The 18,725-nt window shown below is 40.7% G+C and overlaps 1 protein-coding gene across 1 annotated transcript in view; it reads left to right on the top strand.

Annotated features, from left to right (window-relative positions):
• Positions 1-375: 375 nt before the first annotated feature.
• LOC310934444 (bifunctional heparan sulfate N-deacetylase/N-sulfotransferase 2-like) overlaps positions 376-18,725 on the top strand; it is a gene marked incomplete at its 5' end in the record, with an annotated part of 22,914 nt that continues 4,564 nt past the window's right edge. The window contains 12 exons of the mRNA XM_083898172.1: positions 376-1,449; positions 3,491-3,578; positions 7,445-7,599; positions 8,647-8,832; positions 9,540-9,668; positions 11,862-12,044; positions 12,730-12,826; positions 12,922-13,045; positions 14,002-14,176; positions 14,268-14,438; positions 15,952-16,061; positions 17,627-17,729. Coding sequence (XP_083754298.1) covers positions 376-1,449; positions 3,491-3,578; positions 7,445-7,599; positions 8,647-8,832; positions 9,540-9,668; positions 11,862-12,044; positions 12,730-12,826; positions 12,922-13,045; positions 14,002-14,176; positions 14,268-14,438; positions 15,952-16,061; positions 17,627-17,729 — 2,595 coding nt within the window. The remainder of the gene's footprint in view (positions 1,450-3,490; positions 3,579-7,444; positions 7,600-8,646; positions 8,833-9,539; positions 9,669-11,861; positions 12,045-12,729; positions 12,827-12,921; positions 13,046-14,001; positions 14,177-14,267; positions 14,439-15,951; positions 16,062-17,626; positions 17,730-18,725) is intronic.

Genomic DNA, 18,725 nt, shown 5'->3' with positions numbered 1-18,725 from the left:
AGCCACAAATGTCCCAGGCTGAAATTTGGACCAGATAATTTTGACCTTACTGGTTCTCAGACATAAATTAGCTTTTTTCAACTAACTTACCTTTCTCCCTGTTGATTCTCCTAATAGATTACATTCCATCCATCCACTAAGCATATTTTCTTTGCTTCTATTTAGTCACCTGAGAGTTTTCTGCTCTAGCAGAACTAGAAGTGTAGAATGGCCATGGTGACCTAGAGTAAATGGCTATTCCTCAGCACAGCTTAGTGCCAGTATCTATAGCTCAATTACCCTCTTACACTCCCCCCTCCTCTCACCTTTACCACACCACACTGCCCGTTTCCCACTGCTGCTTGCTGTTTAGTTCCACCTCCCCTCTCCAACACCATGGTCGGTGCAGGCTTGGGTGTGTGGAAACTAATGCGAGGTGTCCGCCAGCTGGAGCTTCACCGCCTCATTCTGGCACTAATCATCTTCTGCTTACTGTCCATGGCCTTCCTAGCATACTATGTCTCCAACAGCCCCAAAATCAAGGAGGCTCCCCCTTTGCCCTTTAGTGACTGTGGTGGAGGAGGGGGGATGCCGCCAGGAGCTAGTACCGGGGCCACTGGGGGAGGGGCAGGTGTACAGAGGGCACCACTTTTCCTTCCGTTGCACCAAGGCCGACTACGACAGGCGAAAGCAGTGGACAATTCTAGGACAGAGCCTGTCGTACTGGTGTTTGTGGAGAGCATCTACTCCCAGCTGGGCCAGGAGATTGTAGCCATATTAGAGTCCAGCCGCTTCCACTATCGGACACAGATCGCTCCTGGTAAAGGTGATTTGCCCACACTGACGGAGCATAACCGTGGACGCTACACACTAATCATCTATGAAAATGTTTTAAAATATGTCAATCTGGATGCATGGAACCGTGACTTGCTGGATAAATACTGTTCAGAATATGGAGTTGGTGTCATTGGCTTCTTCAAAGCGAATGAAAACTCCCTTCTCAGTGCACAGCTCAAAGGGTTTCCCCTATTTCTACACTCGCACCTGGGACTCAGGGACTACCGCATCAACCCCAGTGCTCCCCTACTCTACATAACCAAGCCCAACCAGGTGGAGCAGGGCCCTTTACCAGGAGACGACTGGACCATTTTTCAGTCCAACCACTCTAGTTATGAACCAGTGCTCCTGGCCAGCACCAAATCCTCTGAGGCACTGGCACACTTTGGACCCACTCACCTGCGGGCCCTCCATGCCACAGTGGTCCAGGACTTGGGACTCTACGATGGAATTCAAAGAGTTCTCTTTGGAAACAATCTCAACTACTGGCTTCACAAGCTGGTGTTTGTAGACGCCATCGCATATCTGACAGGGAAGAGACTGTGTTTGTCCTTGGACCGCCACATCCTCGTGGACGTGGATGACATATTTGTCGGTAAGGAGGGAACCCGTATGAAGGTGCCAGACGTGGAGGTGAGTGAGCCTTGCTGCACACAACATTGAAGTATAAACCTTTATACTTAAAGTAGGGCTGCACGATCGTTTGAGCATCGGCTCCTCTGGGCCTTGACCACCACGGACCCGACTAATCTAGGACATCTTGGCGCATGTGTTGTAAGGGTGTCAGGGGTGTTTCTAGTAGGGCTGGGCGGTATACCGGTTCACACCGAATACAGTTTTTTATTTTCGTTATATGAATTTTTAATATACCGCCATACCGGTGTATTTGATTACACAACATCCGTGAGTGAGCGTTTCATTAATGTCTATATATTTGAAAAGTACTGTGATATACATTTTTGGTCATACCGCCCAGTCCTAGTTTCTAACCGACGCGACCGAGCGGAGGCGTGGTGTTGCGGAGTGGAGCATTTGAAAATTTTAGATACAAATTGGGCATTCTGAGGCTTTTTGAAGGACCATTATGGTGACTCATGAAGTAAGGGCAAGTAACTCAAAATGGGTACGTTACCGCAGACGCAGAACATTACAGAACTCTGATTACAGAAAATATGTACTTTGGGAAGCAGCTGGGGGAATGCATGAACAAGAAATGTTTGCATCTTTTCTCTTTAATAGAACATTTTAACAGAAATACAATCAGTTAACATCCAATATCCAACTAAAAATACAAAAACGAATCACTATAAAATAGAAGTATATATAAAAATACAAAAACAATTGTCATGATACATTTGAACATGCTACCTTGGAACAGTGGTAACTTTTTGAACAGATTACCACTATAAAATAGAACTAAATAATGCTGTGGAATATTCACACACATCTTAAAAGTGCAGTGTTATGGAACGAACTAACCAACTAAAAATACAAAAACAAATCACTACCTGTATGTGTAGTTTATTTAAGTTTAAACATATTTCACAACAAAGTACCTACACACAAATAAGTAAATGACCTCACTCTCTCTCTCTCTCGCGCTTGCTCTCTCCCTCTCCCGCCCCGTGCCAACAATGCCTCTCTGCGCACACAGGTTTAAATGACAAACAAACAAATGCTGATCAAAAGTTTTGTGAAAGTGATTTAAGGTCCTGACTCTTGTCTTAAATATGACAGGCTTCGTTCAGTGATTGAAACAAATATATAAACATGAATGAAACGTTCACATGCAGAGCGTGCAGCGCCGTGGCTGCGCGGATGTTGTGTAATCAAATACACTGGTATGGCCGTATATTAAAAATGTATATCATAAGGGGAAAAAAAATGGTATTCAGTGTGAACCGGTATACCGCCCAGCCCTACACTCTACTACATGTGCGTGTAGCCACGTGCATGTGTGTTGCTGATGCTGCGCGATGCAGGTGCATTTTGATCGGCTTATTAAAATCGGAATATTCTGACTGATCGGCCAGTCACCGATTTTGGCCGATCACGTGAAGATCGGCCGATTCCGGTCACTGGCCGATTAATCGGTGCATCCCTATTCTTAACAGTGCACTTTTCATTGTTTTCACTCCGTGGTCTCAATATTTTTGTAGAATATGCCTTAGTTTAGCTGTAATTAAGGAAATAACAGATTAATCAGATGAGCTGATGTCTTTAGTTAACTGTGAGCAGCGGCAATGTGTGGTGTCTGTTGCTACCGTGACATCCGGAGCCGGGGCGACCAGGATTCTGCGTAGATCCCGCCATGACAAGTTTGCTGTCACTCACGCTGATTGACGCTGAAGGCAGCTGCGCTGCTCTGCTCATGTCTCTGCTCCCGAGTGGATCTAATCACGCATCACTTGTTGTGTATTTTAATACATTTTGACGGACTGTAACGTTCCGAAATACCGTTGTTTGCTGTTGTGTATTGAACTGAACAGGGTGTACCGAACTGTTAAACTGGTAAAATACCGAACACCGTTGCATTCCTAATATGTATGTATGTGTATATATGTATGTGTATATATATCTGTGTGTATATATCTGTCATTTTGACCATCAGCAGAAATTATAAATAATAATCCAACTGTTATTAAAGGACATATTTTTCTTTGTCTTTCCACAGGCGTTACTCAACACTCAAAGCAAACTCGGAGCACTGGTCCCTAACTTCACTTTCAACTTGGGATTTTCTGGGAAGTTTTATCACACAGGTATGTATGTATGTATGTATGTATGAACAAAAGTTTTTTTGTTATTGTTATGAAAATATAATACTACCAGCAGAAATTACACACTGTGTTGAGCGTTTAAAAAAATAAATAATTTTAAAATATTAATTGAAATGTGCACTATCCAAGTACAGGAAATCAATCAAGTGCTAACATGAGAATTGAAAAACAGCTCTTGTGTTTGTGGTCTGGGACCTTGTTCACATCTGGTTGAACATCCAATCTGAGAGATCCCATACTTCCTTGATCCGTCCCATGACTAGTTGTGATCGTATCCCACATTGACCGATTGTATCCAAGTACACATGGATGTAATTTATCTTTGCAAGAAAAAAATAATTCTGTGTTTGTGTGTATGTCCATCGATTAAGACAAGTGATGGGTGCACAGAGAAAGGAGTCTGTGTGTTAATGCTGTTATTATTGTTACAAATGACTTGTTGGTTGATTAGGGTTGTCAATTCTCGTCAATCATCGATTTGATTTTAAATTTTAAGGCCATGATTTGATTCTCAATCTTTTTTTCTCTCTTTTAGCACAGATGGGTTGGACTTTTTTATACTTGTATAGTTTAGGCTACGATTGTTGGTTTTATGTCATGATAACTCATATAATTGTAAAATTCCCATTTGAGTGTTTTGCTCCAGCCAAACTTTCTGGTTTATCCTCGTCTGCAGACTAAAAGTTCATCTTTTTATAATACTAGGACACACTGTTTATTTGAATGATAAATAGAATTGCATAACATATACAGTATTACCATGTGGATAAAAAAAAACAGTATTACCTCTGATGGCTGCCACTGTAACGCCAAGGCTTTTTCATTTTCAAGTTGCTGAATTTGACTACTCCGCATGGAGCTTTTGCTAGAGCGCGGAACATTCATATTCATAGCCTAGGGCCCCAAGACTTCTTCCACTCACGTCAAGCCAGGTCTTCCTCTCCACATCCACATACAAACACCAACTCAGAGGAGAGAGCTTTGAACCACAATATATAAAACATATGATCTAAAGAGGGTTCTGATCATAGCCTCTTTCACGTTTCAAATCAAGGACTGTTTAAATCCACAACTTTAGAAAGGACTGGAAATCATTAATCATGTGAGAAATGATGATGATGATGATGAAAGAAGAGTGTAGAGCAGCTAAATGATAGATGTTATTGTAAAGTTTAAGTCACAGTTACAGTTTAATGTAGATTAGGGCTGGGCAATTAATCGAATTTTAATTGTGATTTCGATGTGTATGTAAATTCCTATGCTATAAAGACACCTTGAATGCACCAGTGTTAAGTGCAGCTACAGCAAGCATGTGACTTGTGTGTATCAATAATATGAGGAGCGAGCGATTGAAAACATGGCAGAAAGGTAACAAAGGTAGGAAAATATGAGTTATCTGGAAACATTTTGGCTTCAATGTGACGGACATTGAGCAAACTAAATTTTTTTCAAAGTTTCTCGCGCTGTCATGTCTGCTCCTGAAGGCAACACGACCAACTTCATTTCAATCCCTTAAAGTTCAGCCATGAAGTGGTCTATGACCACGCGATAAAGCTCGTCAGCCAGCGCCACCGCAACACAGTCCTCTATTAAGGACACTCTTTATGATGTGTCCCATAATATCCTACCACATCCCACAGACATCAAGAGATAGTGGAGGCTGTGACGTTAATTAAAAAAATATGGTAGCAAAGGACATGTAGGCATCAGTACCGTAAGCAACCCAGGATTCAAGACGCCTGTTAAGACTTTGGACAAGCGTCACGTGTTGCTGTCACATTTCAGCAGTTGCTCTGCCAGCCTTGTATGATAAATGTTGTGCTGAAGAAGCAAAGGATGTGCTGAGGGAGTATAGCATTGTTTTGTTTTTTGAAACAGAAGAGCATTTTGATTTGGTCCCGTGTTATTAGTGATGTATTGTTTTTATTGCTATCATTATTTTAATTTACTATTATTATTTTACTTGTTTGTGTTACTAATTTATTTCTGACTGTTCTTTTAAGTTATATTTAAATTTGAGTTTTGTTGGTTCAATAAATACTCAAGTTTTGAAATCAATGAATAATCGTGTTTATTAATCGTGATTTCAATATCAATCAAAATAATCGTGATTATTATTTTTGCCATAATCGCCCAGCCCTAATGTAGATGTCGATACATGAATTTTAAAGAAATTATCTGTCAGTCTGCTTTTATCAATGAGCAACAAGTTGAACTGAACCAAATCAAAGAAACTTGCTTGGTATTGCCCTTTGCTGAAAATAGTACAGTGATATATTCTGCTTCAATAAAACCACTGGATCGTAAGGAATGAAGTCGACAGGTTTCTTTTATTAAGTCAGTATTAAGTGTAGTACGTAAAGAGAGATAATTGAATAATAGGGATATATTCATTCCACTTGGTTCTATTTGGATGCCTATGAATGAATCATAATGGGAAATAATTGAGAATATTATGGGATGTGTGAAATATGGTAAAACAGAAAGTTAAAGATACTTCCTGAGTGTGCTGTTTAGAGAGATGGCTAAAGATAAGTAGAATAATAAGAGGAATAGTGCAATTTTGAACCTTGTTCCAGCATTTGTATTGTTTTTGCATTCATTCTGCAATTTCCTCCAGCTTTCTGCATCTAATTTCCTTTAGCGTTTAGCTTCTAATTTCCTTTAGCTTCCAGGTTTCCTTTTTTACTTTTTACATTCAACTGTTTTTCTTCTTTAAAAAAAAAAAAAAAAAAAATTATTTCAGTGCAGTTGTTTAAAGTGCATTTTCTGTCTGCTCAACTTTATAAGTTGTACACTTTGTTGGATCTAAGCTTTCAGTTTAGTCACACTGAGATTGCAGTGTGTGTCTGTCAGTGTGTCTGTCTGTTTGTCTGTGTCTGTGAGCGAGAGAGATAGCGGGAGAGAGGAGGTGGAAAATCTGTAGCTTGGGTTGGAAGCCAGGAGAAACTAGGACAGTTCCAGAAAGCTTGGACTTATCTGCCCTTGGTAGGTGTTGTCCAACTGAGACGTCAGTCACTGTATCCAAGCAGGTTTTTGAAGATCCTCACGGTCTCCTGCTCCCAGTATCAGCTTATTCCTCTCTTTTTTAGTTACACACCAGTCTTTCATTTGACTTTTCTTGTCCATAAAACTTCAGAATCTTCTTAATTGGTCAGCACTCATTCTCCTGCTTTCATTCCACCTGCCAGCTGCATTTGTTTGTTCCCTCCTCCTCCTCAGCTCTCAGGTGTGACCTATTTATCAGTTCCCTCCTCCCTTTACATCCTGCTCTGGTGAAAAATCTGATTGACCACTCCTTTCATCTTCCATCCTCCCTACTTGTTACAATATAAAGCATTTGACCTTTGTCCTTCAGTGGGAAAAGGTTAATTGTTGATGAAAATAATATGCAGTAGTCTACGGATGCATGAAGTTAATGATTATGCTCAACATTGATTCATCTGTCCGTTATTTTCATGAGTAATTAATTGTGAGATGAAGATTGTGAAAAAGATCAGTGTTTTCTAAATGCTTATGTCTTTGAATGTCTTTGTCTACCACAACATTTTTTCTTATGTATTATACTTGTAATTTAAGTATCCTGTTTTGCACTGAATTAATTATAGATTTGTGAATACTACTTGTACGTGAAGTATAAAAAATTACAAATATAAGAAATCAGAAATGTTTTTAGAGCTCTGGTTTGAACACTACATGATTTGTTTGTTTAAACAATTTTCACACTAAAGTGATATCCTTCATGTTGTGCAGCTCATTTTTAACAAAATAGAAGTTAATCAGAGTTAATGGATTAGGATACAGGTATTGAGTTTTAACCATGAATTTTTCTGTCTGTGCTTATTCAGGTACTGATGAGGAGGATCGGGGGGACGACATGCTGCTACAACACAGGATGGACTTCTGGTGGTTCCCCCACATGTGGAGCCACATGCAGCCTCACCTCTTTCATAATGTCAGTGTCTTGGCTGAGCAGATGAGGCTCAACAAGGTCTTTGCTCAGGTAAGCACTGATGTACTGCACACATGGAGGGTTTACAATTTCTGCCTGTATTGGTTGCACTACGGATAGGCATTTCCAGAGAAACGCTATTTGAATATTCAATGGTGTTGAACTAGTGAAAGTAATGCCGGGTAAATTTCATCACCGCTGCAGCATCTATAGCATGTTGAGCTTAAAGGAGTAGCTTTGCTATTGAGCAGCTCTACTACCTCAACCTCCCCCTCTAAAAGACTGGTGGAAGAGCTGAAGATGCTGAGTGACGTGCCATTGGGCACAGAGTTTATATTTTATGTGGCTGTTTATATTTCTAAATAACGGCCATGCGTATTTTATTGTTGGACGTACATTAATCTTAAATAGACACGAGCTCACACACAGAAAAAAACAATTCAAAGAAAACGGTGTCATACAAATATAAACATTTTGTCTTGTCATTAGCAGAGATGCATGCAAAATGATAGAAAATGCATGACGCAGATTCAGAACTATATCGATGCTTAATTCTTTAATTGGTCAACAAAAACATGAATGCTAAGTTATTTTCCTGACAAAAAGTGGTGACCTGTGGGTGTTTTATCACAGTCAGCCATTTCTGACTGAACGTGAGATTGTTCTGCGAGAGCCGTACGTGACCAAAGCATTTTGTTTTTCACACGTGGATAGGCAGAGGATGTTGCCACGTTTTAACATGTATTTAAAAATATATATATAAATAAATACACATTCCAACAGTAATTACAGCACTCGATGATAATAATATTAATAATGTAATGTTCTTTTTCTAATTATATTCGACTCATACCCATTCACCCAGTGATTGAGGAATAGCATTGATATTCATCTGTATTTGCATCAAATGTGATTGTTTTAGCCAAGACTGTGCTGCAATATGTTATTTAGTTTGAAAATGTTCAGCCTATTCCTGTTGATTCTCATGGAAGCTTTTCCATTTTGAAAATGCATGGAAATTTGCAACCCTATTCCTACCATGTTCCTCTTCCTCATTTGCTCACACTGTGTCCTCACTCCACATCTCCCTCTCTCCAGGAGCATGGTATCCCCACAGATATGGGCTATGCAGTGGCTCCACACCATTCTGGTGTTTACCCGGTTCACAGCCAGCTCTACGAGGCTTGGAAATCCGTGTGGGGCATTAAGGTGACCAGCACAGAGGAATACCCCCATCTGAGGCCAGCCAGATACCGCCGTGGCTTCATCCATAATGGGATCAAGGTCAGGCTCCTGTGTTTCATCAATATGAGCATTCCAATGGTGATGCCATGGTCCCCATGGATAAACAATTAAAGTCCAGAATTCACATTTTCGGCTCCTCTTGTCTGTTAGTGTGTGAGGGTAGGTAGGCTATGGCATAAGAGGAAAGCATTATATTTTGGTGATGATGGTGAATCTGTAAGTGCATTATCTCATTTTTAGAAATAGAAGTGGAAGTTATAATACACTGCAGCTTTACACAGTAAGATGGCTTAGGTGTTGTCAGTGAAATATCTACACAACAAGTTTTGCAGAGTAACCTGTAACAATGTGTCTGAGAAATGAAGGGAACAACACAAATGGAGACATTTTTCTCCATTTTGTTAATCTTTCTGGTGAAACCAAATAGAGACGGACAAATGGGCTAATCTCACATGCAGAGAGGAGCGCCTCTTTAAAGGACCACTGAGCTGAGTACATTTCGGTGATACAGTAAATGTTCACTTATAGTATTGTTATTGTACTTTTTTATTTTTTGCATTTTATCATAGTGTAGTAATGTCTGCTCCCATCCCTGCTGTTGTAACAAGTTAATTTCCCCAGTGTGGGATCAATAAAGTCCAATCTAATCTTAATGTGACATGTAAAAATGTGTACAAGAGAGACTAAGAGATGAACAACGTAGATAAATATAGTCCATAAAACTGATGCATATGTTTGTGTTTCAGGTGCTACCCAGGCAGACATGTGGTCTGTTCACCCACACAATTTTCTATCATGAATATCCCGGAGGCTCAAAGGAGCTGGACAAGAGCATCAGAGGAGGAGAACTGTTCCTCACTGTCCTCCTCAACCCTGTAAGAAAACTCCTCCCAGTGCCGACACACAAACATGAGCACATATGCAGTCACAAACATATTATTGGACTGTATGTATGAATTTTATTATTCATGTTGCTGCTGCTGCTATTTTTGTGTTAATCAGCAAGAAACTTGAAGTTATGCGGATGAGCTTCCCAAGAAATTGTTACAGTGACTAGGGGAGTAAACCCCTGGGCACAGTGGCGGAGTCGACAGACCTCACCACTAGCAGCCCCCTGCATATCCTACCAGACGAAGGTCGTCATGAGTCCCCTTATCCACTGGAGGTTCACCTGGTAGAAGTGAAGATGGTTGGAGTGAGGACTGTGCACCCACACACTCACCATAATCCTTTTCCTATACGCAAGCTGCCCCCCAAAGCTCTGTGGCGATGGGCACAGGCCAAAATAGGCAATTCTGGTTTTAGGCCAAAAGGCTTTTAACACAGAAACGACACGACAGAAAGAGGACGTTGTGATGCCGCATGCAAAAACCTTCGCCATCACACGCAAGTCTATTCCCGCTTAGTCTGTCCAAGATCAGTTTTGAACACCAATAAAATGGAAAACGGCACCTATTAAATGCTGGAAAGTCTATTTGAGCAAAAGCGAAACTTGGCTGCATACGGCACAGATTATGAACTCCCCATGACATTTACTCGAATCCCCTGCACTACCATTAATGAGAAAGAGACTATGCATTGCTTTGTGGAATATCTGCACATGTTGAATGTTAGATCTGGATGAAACTCCTGACAGGCCCCACCGCAGGACAGCACTAGTGGCCCTCGAGCTCGCAAGATATAACATCGACATTGCAGCTCTCAGTGAGACCAGAATACATGGAAACGACTCCCTGACAGAGGTTGGTGCAGGGTTCTTTTGGAAAGTGGTTACTGAAGGCACTCGCCGAGTTGGCCTCGCCAGTGCAGTGCATACTGGAATCCCCCATCAACCTCAACAAAAGACTGATAACATGGTGCATTCCCCTGCCAAATGCGCTTTGCTACATTCGTCTGTGCTTATGCACCGCCTCTTGATGCCAAGTACAACACCGAAGGGGATTTCTACAGAGCTCTTGATGCCACACTACAAAAAACTTCTGCGATGTTCAATTGGCCAATCTGGTCATTGGCTAGCACGGTATGGGGAACAATTAATAATAATGGGCTCCAGCTCCTCTCCCTCTGTGCAAAACACCAGCTGGTCATCACTAACGTCATCTTCCAGATGAAGACAAGAATTAAGACCACCCGGTAGCACCGACGCTCAAAACATTGTCATCTCCTTGACTATGTGATTATCAAAAAGACAGGCTGGCTTCACCACCCGTTTCACACACTGCGCTGAGTGTTGGATTGATCACCTCATGGTTAGAGCCAAACTCCTCCTGAGCATTCAACCCCGTGGTCCCAGGTCAGCTCCTAACAGAAAACATAACTGTGTAGCACTGAACAGCCCCACCACCAAAGACGAGCTTCGACGGCTCCTTGCTGGACCAGGCCATTCATAGCACAGCTTTGAAAACGGTTAGCCAGTCAAGGAAACGACCGTTTGACTGTAACTCAGCTGAGATACAGTCACTTCTAAAAACCAAGTATGAGGCCCACAAATATTGCAGACACAAGCACTGAACGTAAACCAACAGACATTATTTCCCTTTCTTCCCCTGGCTCATTTAATTCTGCTGGTATATCTGTAATGTTAATGTCTTATTCTATGTTTCTGGTGAATGTTACAGTGCCACTTACAGTGCTGTCATGTGCACTACAGCCTGTGGAGATATTTCCTGAATCTGTGCCGTTTTTTACGGGCAACTTTTAGAAAAAAGCAAAGAAAATGGTCCATGGGTTTTTTTCCGACTTCTCAACTGGACCGTGGTGAACTCAGGGGTGATGCGACTCCTAGTTCTGATGAAAATGTAATACAGCCTGGCCCATTGAAATCCAGGAAAGCCAGGAGGAGAATAAACACCAACATCTGCTTGGAAATTGTTTACATTATCATGTTGTGTTTACATTTTTTTATGAAATGTTTAAAACCTGCTTCTAAATGCTATTCATGGAACATCACAGCTAGTGTTTTTCTATGTTCTGCATGATACCATGGTCTATGTCATTTCTCAGTTGGAGCTGTTGGTCTGAACAGTAGTTCCAGTGGATTTTAAACTTGTTGTTTACTCTGATTTCAGATCAGTATCTTCATGACCCACCTGTCTAATTATGGCAATGACAGGCTGGGTCTCTACACATTTGAGTCTTTGGTGAAGTTTGTCCAGTGTTGGACTAACCTCCAGCTGCAGACGTTGCCCCCTGTCCAGCTTGCTGAAAAATACTTCCAGATCTTTCCTGAGGAAAGAGACCCACTCTGGCAGGTTTGTTTGTTGATTATGTTTTCAAAGACTCTCCGATTTTATTAAGTAGAAAGCATCCATCTGCAACAGCTAGAGATGCACATTATCATGAATGAACATAATATCTCAGGGAAAGGGCTGTGCCCAGTTCACATTTGAATCAATAACAAGATCTTTAATTCAGTACTAGTTCCCAACAGTGGCTTTTTTCTAGAACTTGACTGTCTTTGTAGTTTAAAGCTTAGTTTCTTTCAGTTTAGAGAGGTTTCAGGTTATGCTCCTGTGAAGGTTTTCAGTTATTTCTTTTATAACCACGCACCTTCTGTCAGCTCTTTCAGTTACCAGTTTACATTCCAACACCTTCATTAGTACTGTCAGCTCTGTACATTACATTTTCTTTTTGGATTTAATTTGTCAACATAATTAAGAAGGAAGAAATTTTGAATTCATCTTTACTGAGAGGAAAAAAAGGGAAAAGGAACAGAGGTGAACAAATCACATTGCGAAACAAAATAAAAGTTGAACTTTTTTTCTCTGCACATTTCTGTGGCTCAACACAAAGTGTTTAAAACAGGCTTCAGTTTTGAAAAAGAAGTCCAAAGCTTTACCTGTGCAACTATGCAGTGATAATTGTAGATGATAATAATCCTTTGTTCAGTAAATAATCAGTTATGTGAAAGGTTTTTTTTGCCTGAAATGTTTTCAGAACCCCTGTCATGATAAGAGACACAAAGATATCTGGTCTAAAGAAAAGACCTGCGACAGGCTTCCCAAGTTCCTCGTCATTGGACCACAAAAAACAGGTATCGGGCTCTGTCCATCTCCCAATGTCCATGTCTTACCTTTGTCTGTAGATGTGTCTGTCTCCACTATATAAATGTGTTGTCTTTACTCTCAGGCACTACAGCCCTTCATTCATTCCTGAGCCTCCACCCAGCAATCACCAGTTCCTTTCCCAGCCCCATCACATTCGAGGAGATCCAGTTCTTCAGTGGAGCAAATTATGACAACGGAATTGACTGGTAGAGTCTGCACAACCTCATTCTTAACACTGCCCACATAAGGTCCTCAGTATTCAGTCATAGTCATTAATAGAACAGTTTTTATTTTATACATTTATGTTTGCAGGGATGCACTTCTCTGTGCATGTCTGGAAAATGTCCTCACCCAATTCTACCTATGCTGTGTTAATGTAAATGAATCTTTTTAAACCGATAATTTATTAAATTAAATAGTTCTGGAGGGGTGGGCAATATGGCAAAAACATACTATTTTTCTACAGTAAAATCATGATCATGATTTGTAACATTTGATTGATTTGTATTAAAGAACATACCCCTAAAATCATTAAAAAAAAAAGCATTTTAAAAAGTTTGTACAATGGTTTTTAGCAAATATGTAAGTTCAGTCAGTCTCTGTTCTGCTTAACTTAAAACTGTTACTTGAATTTTAAAGGTAAACAACAGGGCATGTGATTGTGCTAAAGTAATGTGTTTGAGTCTACATTGACCTGTTGGTGTGACCGCTCTCCTCGCTGCTTCTCTCTCAGCATATTGTTTACAGCGCTGTGTCCTTACTTGGTTGAAAAGGTTTGTTGTGTTGCCATCTGACGAGCAAACCTTGTCTGCGCAGACTATGCCAATAACTGTTGTTTGAGCCTTTTCTCTTGGGGGAAAAGCCAAACCAGTTCCACATAACAGAAGTGGAGTTCTTTTTAGTGATCAAGTCTATTTTGTTTTCCGCCATGGCTTCCCACTACACTCCGTGGACTGCCCATAGTTTGCTATGATCGCCTTTTCTCTAAGTCGAGCATGAACAGCCATGGAAAGAATGTGCCCTGTAGATATCTCTGCCTTGGCAGATCGTCGACACCTTCTGATCCTTCACATCTATTACTGTCATATCGCCCACCCATACGTTCTGTGATGTTTTTAAAGACACAACCTAAAGGAGATTGTTTTTTCCGTGTTCTCCTCAGGTATATGGACTTCTTCCCGTTCCCTTCGAATGTCAGCACAGATTTCATGTTTGAGAAGAGTGCCAACTACTTTGACACTGAGGTGGCTCCTAAAAGAGCTGCTGCCCTGTTACCCAGAGCCAAAATCCTGGCAGTGCTCATCAACCCATCAGACAGGGCTTACTCCTGGTACCAGGTGAGACATAGTCACACACTCTGCAATGTTCTCCACCCTGCTGCAACGTACATAGTCGGTGTCTAATTAAGTGTGCTTTTATTGACCACAGCATCAGAGGGCTCACCAGGACCCTGCAGCGCTCAACAACACTTTTCATGTAGTGGTGACAGCAGGGCCCACAGCATCCAAGGACCTGCTGGTCCTTCAGAGACGCTGCCTTAACCCTGGAGCCTATGCTTCTCACCTGGAGCACTGGTTGCAACACTACCAGCCCAATCAGGTAAAACATGCATGCACGCACGCACACACACACACACACACACACACTCATCATACTGCAACCATTGGTATGTTTGACACCCATATACCAGATGATTATTTGACTGGAAACAGCGTTGGGTATCGGCGCCAATTGCCTAAATTTATTAGATTCCAATCCACAATTTAATTAGGAATATTTCAGTTCCAATACCACTCTTAGGGCCTGATTTACTAAATCGTGCGCAAACTGGATTTTACGCTTAGATTTGCGTTGATGCTGATCTACTAACAGGGTGCAATGAGGATAGCGCCTTTCAGACAGGCAAAATAGCTCTCGCAATCCATTTAGCGGTCTTGCCTTAATGAATATGCAATGTGGGGCGTATGTTATTTTAGCACGGGCAACTTATTGCAGTTCTTATTTTTGTGTCTATAATTAGCAAGTTTGAAAGGCAGGTCTTAACTTGCACAGCCATGTGCACAAATGGCTGCAGTTACGTACATGCTTCTACACCCCTGCTGAAGCATAATCCTCTGAGAAATCCATAAACAAAAATACTTTTTGGAAATCAGGAAATTATGCTTTTCCAGAGCAAGTTCAACTACACGTTCAAAGATGACGCACATGAATTTCTTATTTGGTATTTTTGAATAAATTAAATAAAGATATCCATAGGAGAAATGCGTGTTTGTACTGGTATGGGCTTACCTTGGTCTGCAGTTTGTGGTTCAAGGAGGGGTCGTACCTGTGTTCCCTTCTTCTTTTTTTTTAAAAGGTCATATATTCCATATTCTTTAACGGGTCTACTCTCGGTGCGCGGCGAAGCGCAGGTGGTGCAGTGGTAGTTTGGCTGAGCGGTGCACCGTGCGCAAACGTCACTAAAACCTCACAGGCAGGTTTCCACAGTTCCAGGCACATTTAAATGCAATAAATAATCGCAACAATCACTATTTAATGGAACTATCTGAATCAGCAAATAGTAGATATAATTTATATCGATTGTCCTGTAGCATCTGACGTCAGATCAAAGGCTGTTGGCACGCGTAATGGAAACTCGGCCTGACTGAATGAACACAGATGAAACCAGGGACGGACTGGCACTAAAAAGCAGCCACGGCTGCTGTTGTGATGATCCGCTTTATTTATTCATTCATTTATTTTTTTATAATTATTATTAGATTTATTTTATTAAATGTATTTCACATGGAAATATGCAAGAAATCTGCTTTTAGCTTATTGAAAGAACACTTTTGAAAAAAATGTAAGTAAGGCCTGGCGGCCCACCAAGCTTATAATGCTGATCATCGTCACAAATTTTTATCAGGTTTATTGTACACGTAAGTAACAATAATTATAACAAAATTTATTTTTATAGGACTGCTGCTCAAAGTGCTTCACGGTAAAAGGAAAATAATATTTAAAAAGTAAAGCAATGCAAATACAACAATAAAACACAACACAGGGTGGAATGAAAAGGAGAAGTCTAAAGTAAAAAGTAAAAACCCTGTTTATTTGTCTGTGTTTATTTTAGTTGCACATTGTGGATGGCGCCCTGCTGCGGACCAACCCAGCACTGGTGATGGATGGGATCCAGAGGTTTCTTGGTGTCACTCCCGTCTTCAACTATACCCAGGCTCTAATGTTTGTAACACACAATCACACAAAGTAATTCCTGTAGACAACCTGTTTTCAAAAATAGAACAAGTTTACAGGGATTCAGGGTTTCCCCCAGAAAACCTGCTAAGCCGGGTGGTAGGTCCTCTCGGGCAGCCCACCGGTGGCCCACAGCGGTTTTTTTATTTTTTATTTTTTAATTAAAAGTTCACAGGAAATTTAAAATTTTGACTATTATGTGTTATTGTAAGACATTTATTAACAATACTTTTACACCAAATATAGAGTCTTACAAAAAGACACACTCTTGAAATTAAAACAATCAATCTTTATTTGTATAGCCCACAGTTTACAAAACATAGTTTGTCTCACAGGACTTCACAGGGTTGGTAACATCCTCTGTCCTTAGACCTTCGACCAGGGTAAGGAAAAACTACCAGGGAAAAAACCCTTGTAACAGGGAAAAAAGGTAGAAACCTTAGGCAGAACCACAGGTGAGGGATCCACTCCTTGGACGGACAGACGTGTAGTAGATGTTACCCAAAACATACAATACACAATTACAAAGACTAAAAAGTGAAAAGTCTTTGCCAGGATCCATCTGGAAATAAATAATATCATTTTCCCTTAAGTTAAATACTAATTATGTAATTGGCCAGTGAATCTTAAAACAAGCCATGCAATGGTCACATTTAAAAGTAAAATAAATCAACATAAATTAAAAAGTGGTAGTGCCCCCTCATCTGGTGCAGACAAACAGCCCTTTTACTTCAGTGCACTGCCCCTGCGCTGTTCTCTTCTCCCTCTCCTGCGCCGTTCGTCGCTCCTGCGTTCTGCGTCTCCAAGCAGTCTCTTCGTATCCGAAGCAGACTGGATAATTTCTCTACGTGTTTTATCCCCACATAAAAGTAATGATCTTTATGACGAGGATCGAGTACGGTCGCGATAAAGTGCAGGTGATCCGAGTAGATCTGAGTAAACGTGGTGACAGACTCTGAAGAGCAGAGCGCACTTTTCATTGTTTCACTCTGTGGTCTCAAATCTTTGTAGAAGACACTTTAACGCTGCAATTACGGGAATAACGGATGCATCAGATGAGCTGATCTCTTTAGTTAGTAAAGAAAGAGAATGTTCTCTGGTGTGAAGTGAATGTCGCGGAGAGTTCATAATCTGCGCCTTATGCAGCCAAGTTTCGCTTTTGCGCAAAGAGACTTTCAAGCGTTTAACAGATGCTGCTCCACAGTGAACTCGCTGTGTTAACGGACAACAAATTATCGGTGCATCCCTGAATATAACATTTTTATTGACAAGAACAATGTAACAGTATTAATGACGCATTTGATGGTGTGACTTGGGTTTCAATCGGCACCTAGACAAGCGTGCACTGCGCCGATTAAATGGGGGTGCATGCGCCCTTGTTCCCCGGTATACAAAAATCAATAAAAAAAAAATAAAATAATATTTTAAATAAACAAGCAACGCTAAGCGTGGCGGGCGGCAAGTAAAGCCTGGCGACCCACCATAATGCACTGGGGGAAACCCTGGCAATTGTAACCCAGCATTGACTCCTGAGGTTTACCATGTTTGTGCAGGTACGACGACAGCAAAGGTTTCTGGTGTCAGCGGGTGGAAGGAGGTCGAGCCAAGTGTCTGGGGAAGAGCAAAGGGAGGAAGTACCCAGAAATGAGTCCCGAGGTATGTTTACACTTCACTCTCTCATCTCTGAGCTCCTAGTTCTATGACTTATAACGTCAGAATGTGTGTGGGTGTGTGTGTATATATGTGTATGTTATGTATATGTGTGTATGTATATACAGTGGTATTAGGGCTGGGCGATATGGACCATATCATGGCAAATATATCATATCTCGATATATTTTGGTTGAATAACGACATACAATATATATCTCGATATTTTTTCCGCAAAGTGAGAGCTGTGAAATTAAATGTTCAGTCAAAGTCAAAGCCAAATATGAGTAGTTTTATTGAAAACTACTCGTATAATAATAAAATGAAAACATAAACACTGTATAACAGGAGTGCCTTTTATAAAATCAAAGCTCCTTAAGGTGCACATTTAAATAAAAAAAATATCTTAAATAAAAATAGCCTATAAAATAGGCCAATCTTTTTCTGAAATAAATGTGTATATGCGAAAAGTACAATATCAAAATTTTTATAAATGGCTTTTGAAAATCAAATTACAGATTTTCTTCTCTTATAAAAGAACAAAATATGAAAAACCCTAGTAAAGGACAGCATTTATATATAGAGACAACAAAATAAAGTGCTCATTTTAAGAAAAACATTTTTAAACATCGGCTTCAGATTTTCCTTTTTGTTAACTTATCTGAACAGTCTCAACCAGTTGCACAAGAAACAGAGCAGCAACTCAATAAACATTTCCCCCTCTTTTATTTTACTTTGATAAACAGTAGTGCTGTCACATGTGCTGCTTGACCACATATCGCTGGTCGGTGCTAAATGGGTGACGTTAGCGAGCCGGTTTGCAAGATTGTCTGACGTCACATTTGCGGCAGTGCTTCTCGTGCACAATAGTTGCGACTGGGAAGCTCATATCTCGGGTCCATCGTTTTCATTAGCTGTCTTTGGCAATGTGAAAGGACACCGCTTTTGTTATTGCACACCACTTGTCTGGAGTTTTGTCGGGTTGTGGACGGCTTGCGCCTG

This window comes from Microchirus variegatus, assembly GCF_963457635.1.
Source record: "Microchirus variegatus genome assembly, chromosome: 11".
NCBI classification, from domain to species: domain Eukaryota; kingdom Metazoa; phylum Chordata; class Actinopteri; order Pleuronectiformes; family Soleidae; genus Microchirus; species Microchirus variegatus.
The sequence above is the reverse complement of the archived record's forward strand: the minus strand, read 5'-3'. Positions and strand labels throughout refer to the sequence as shown.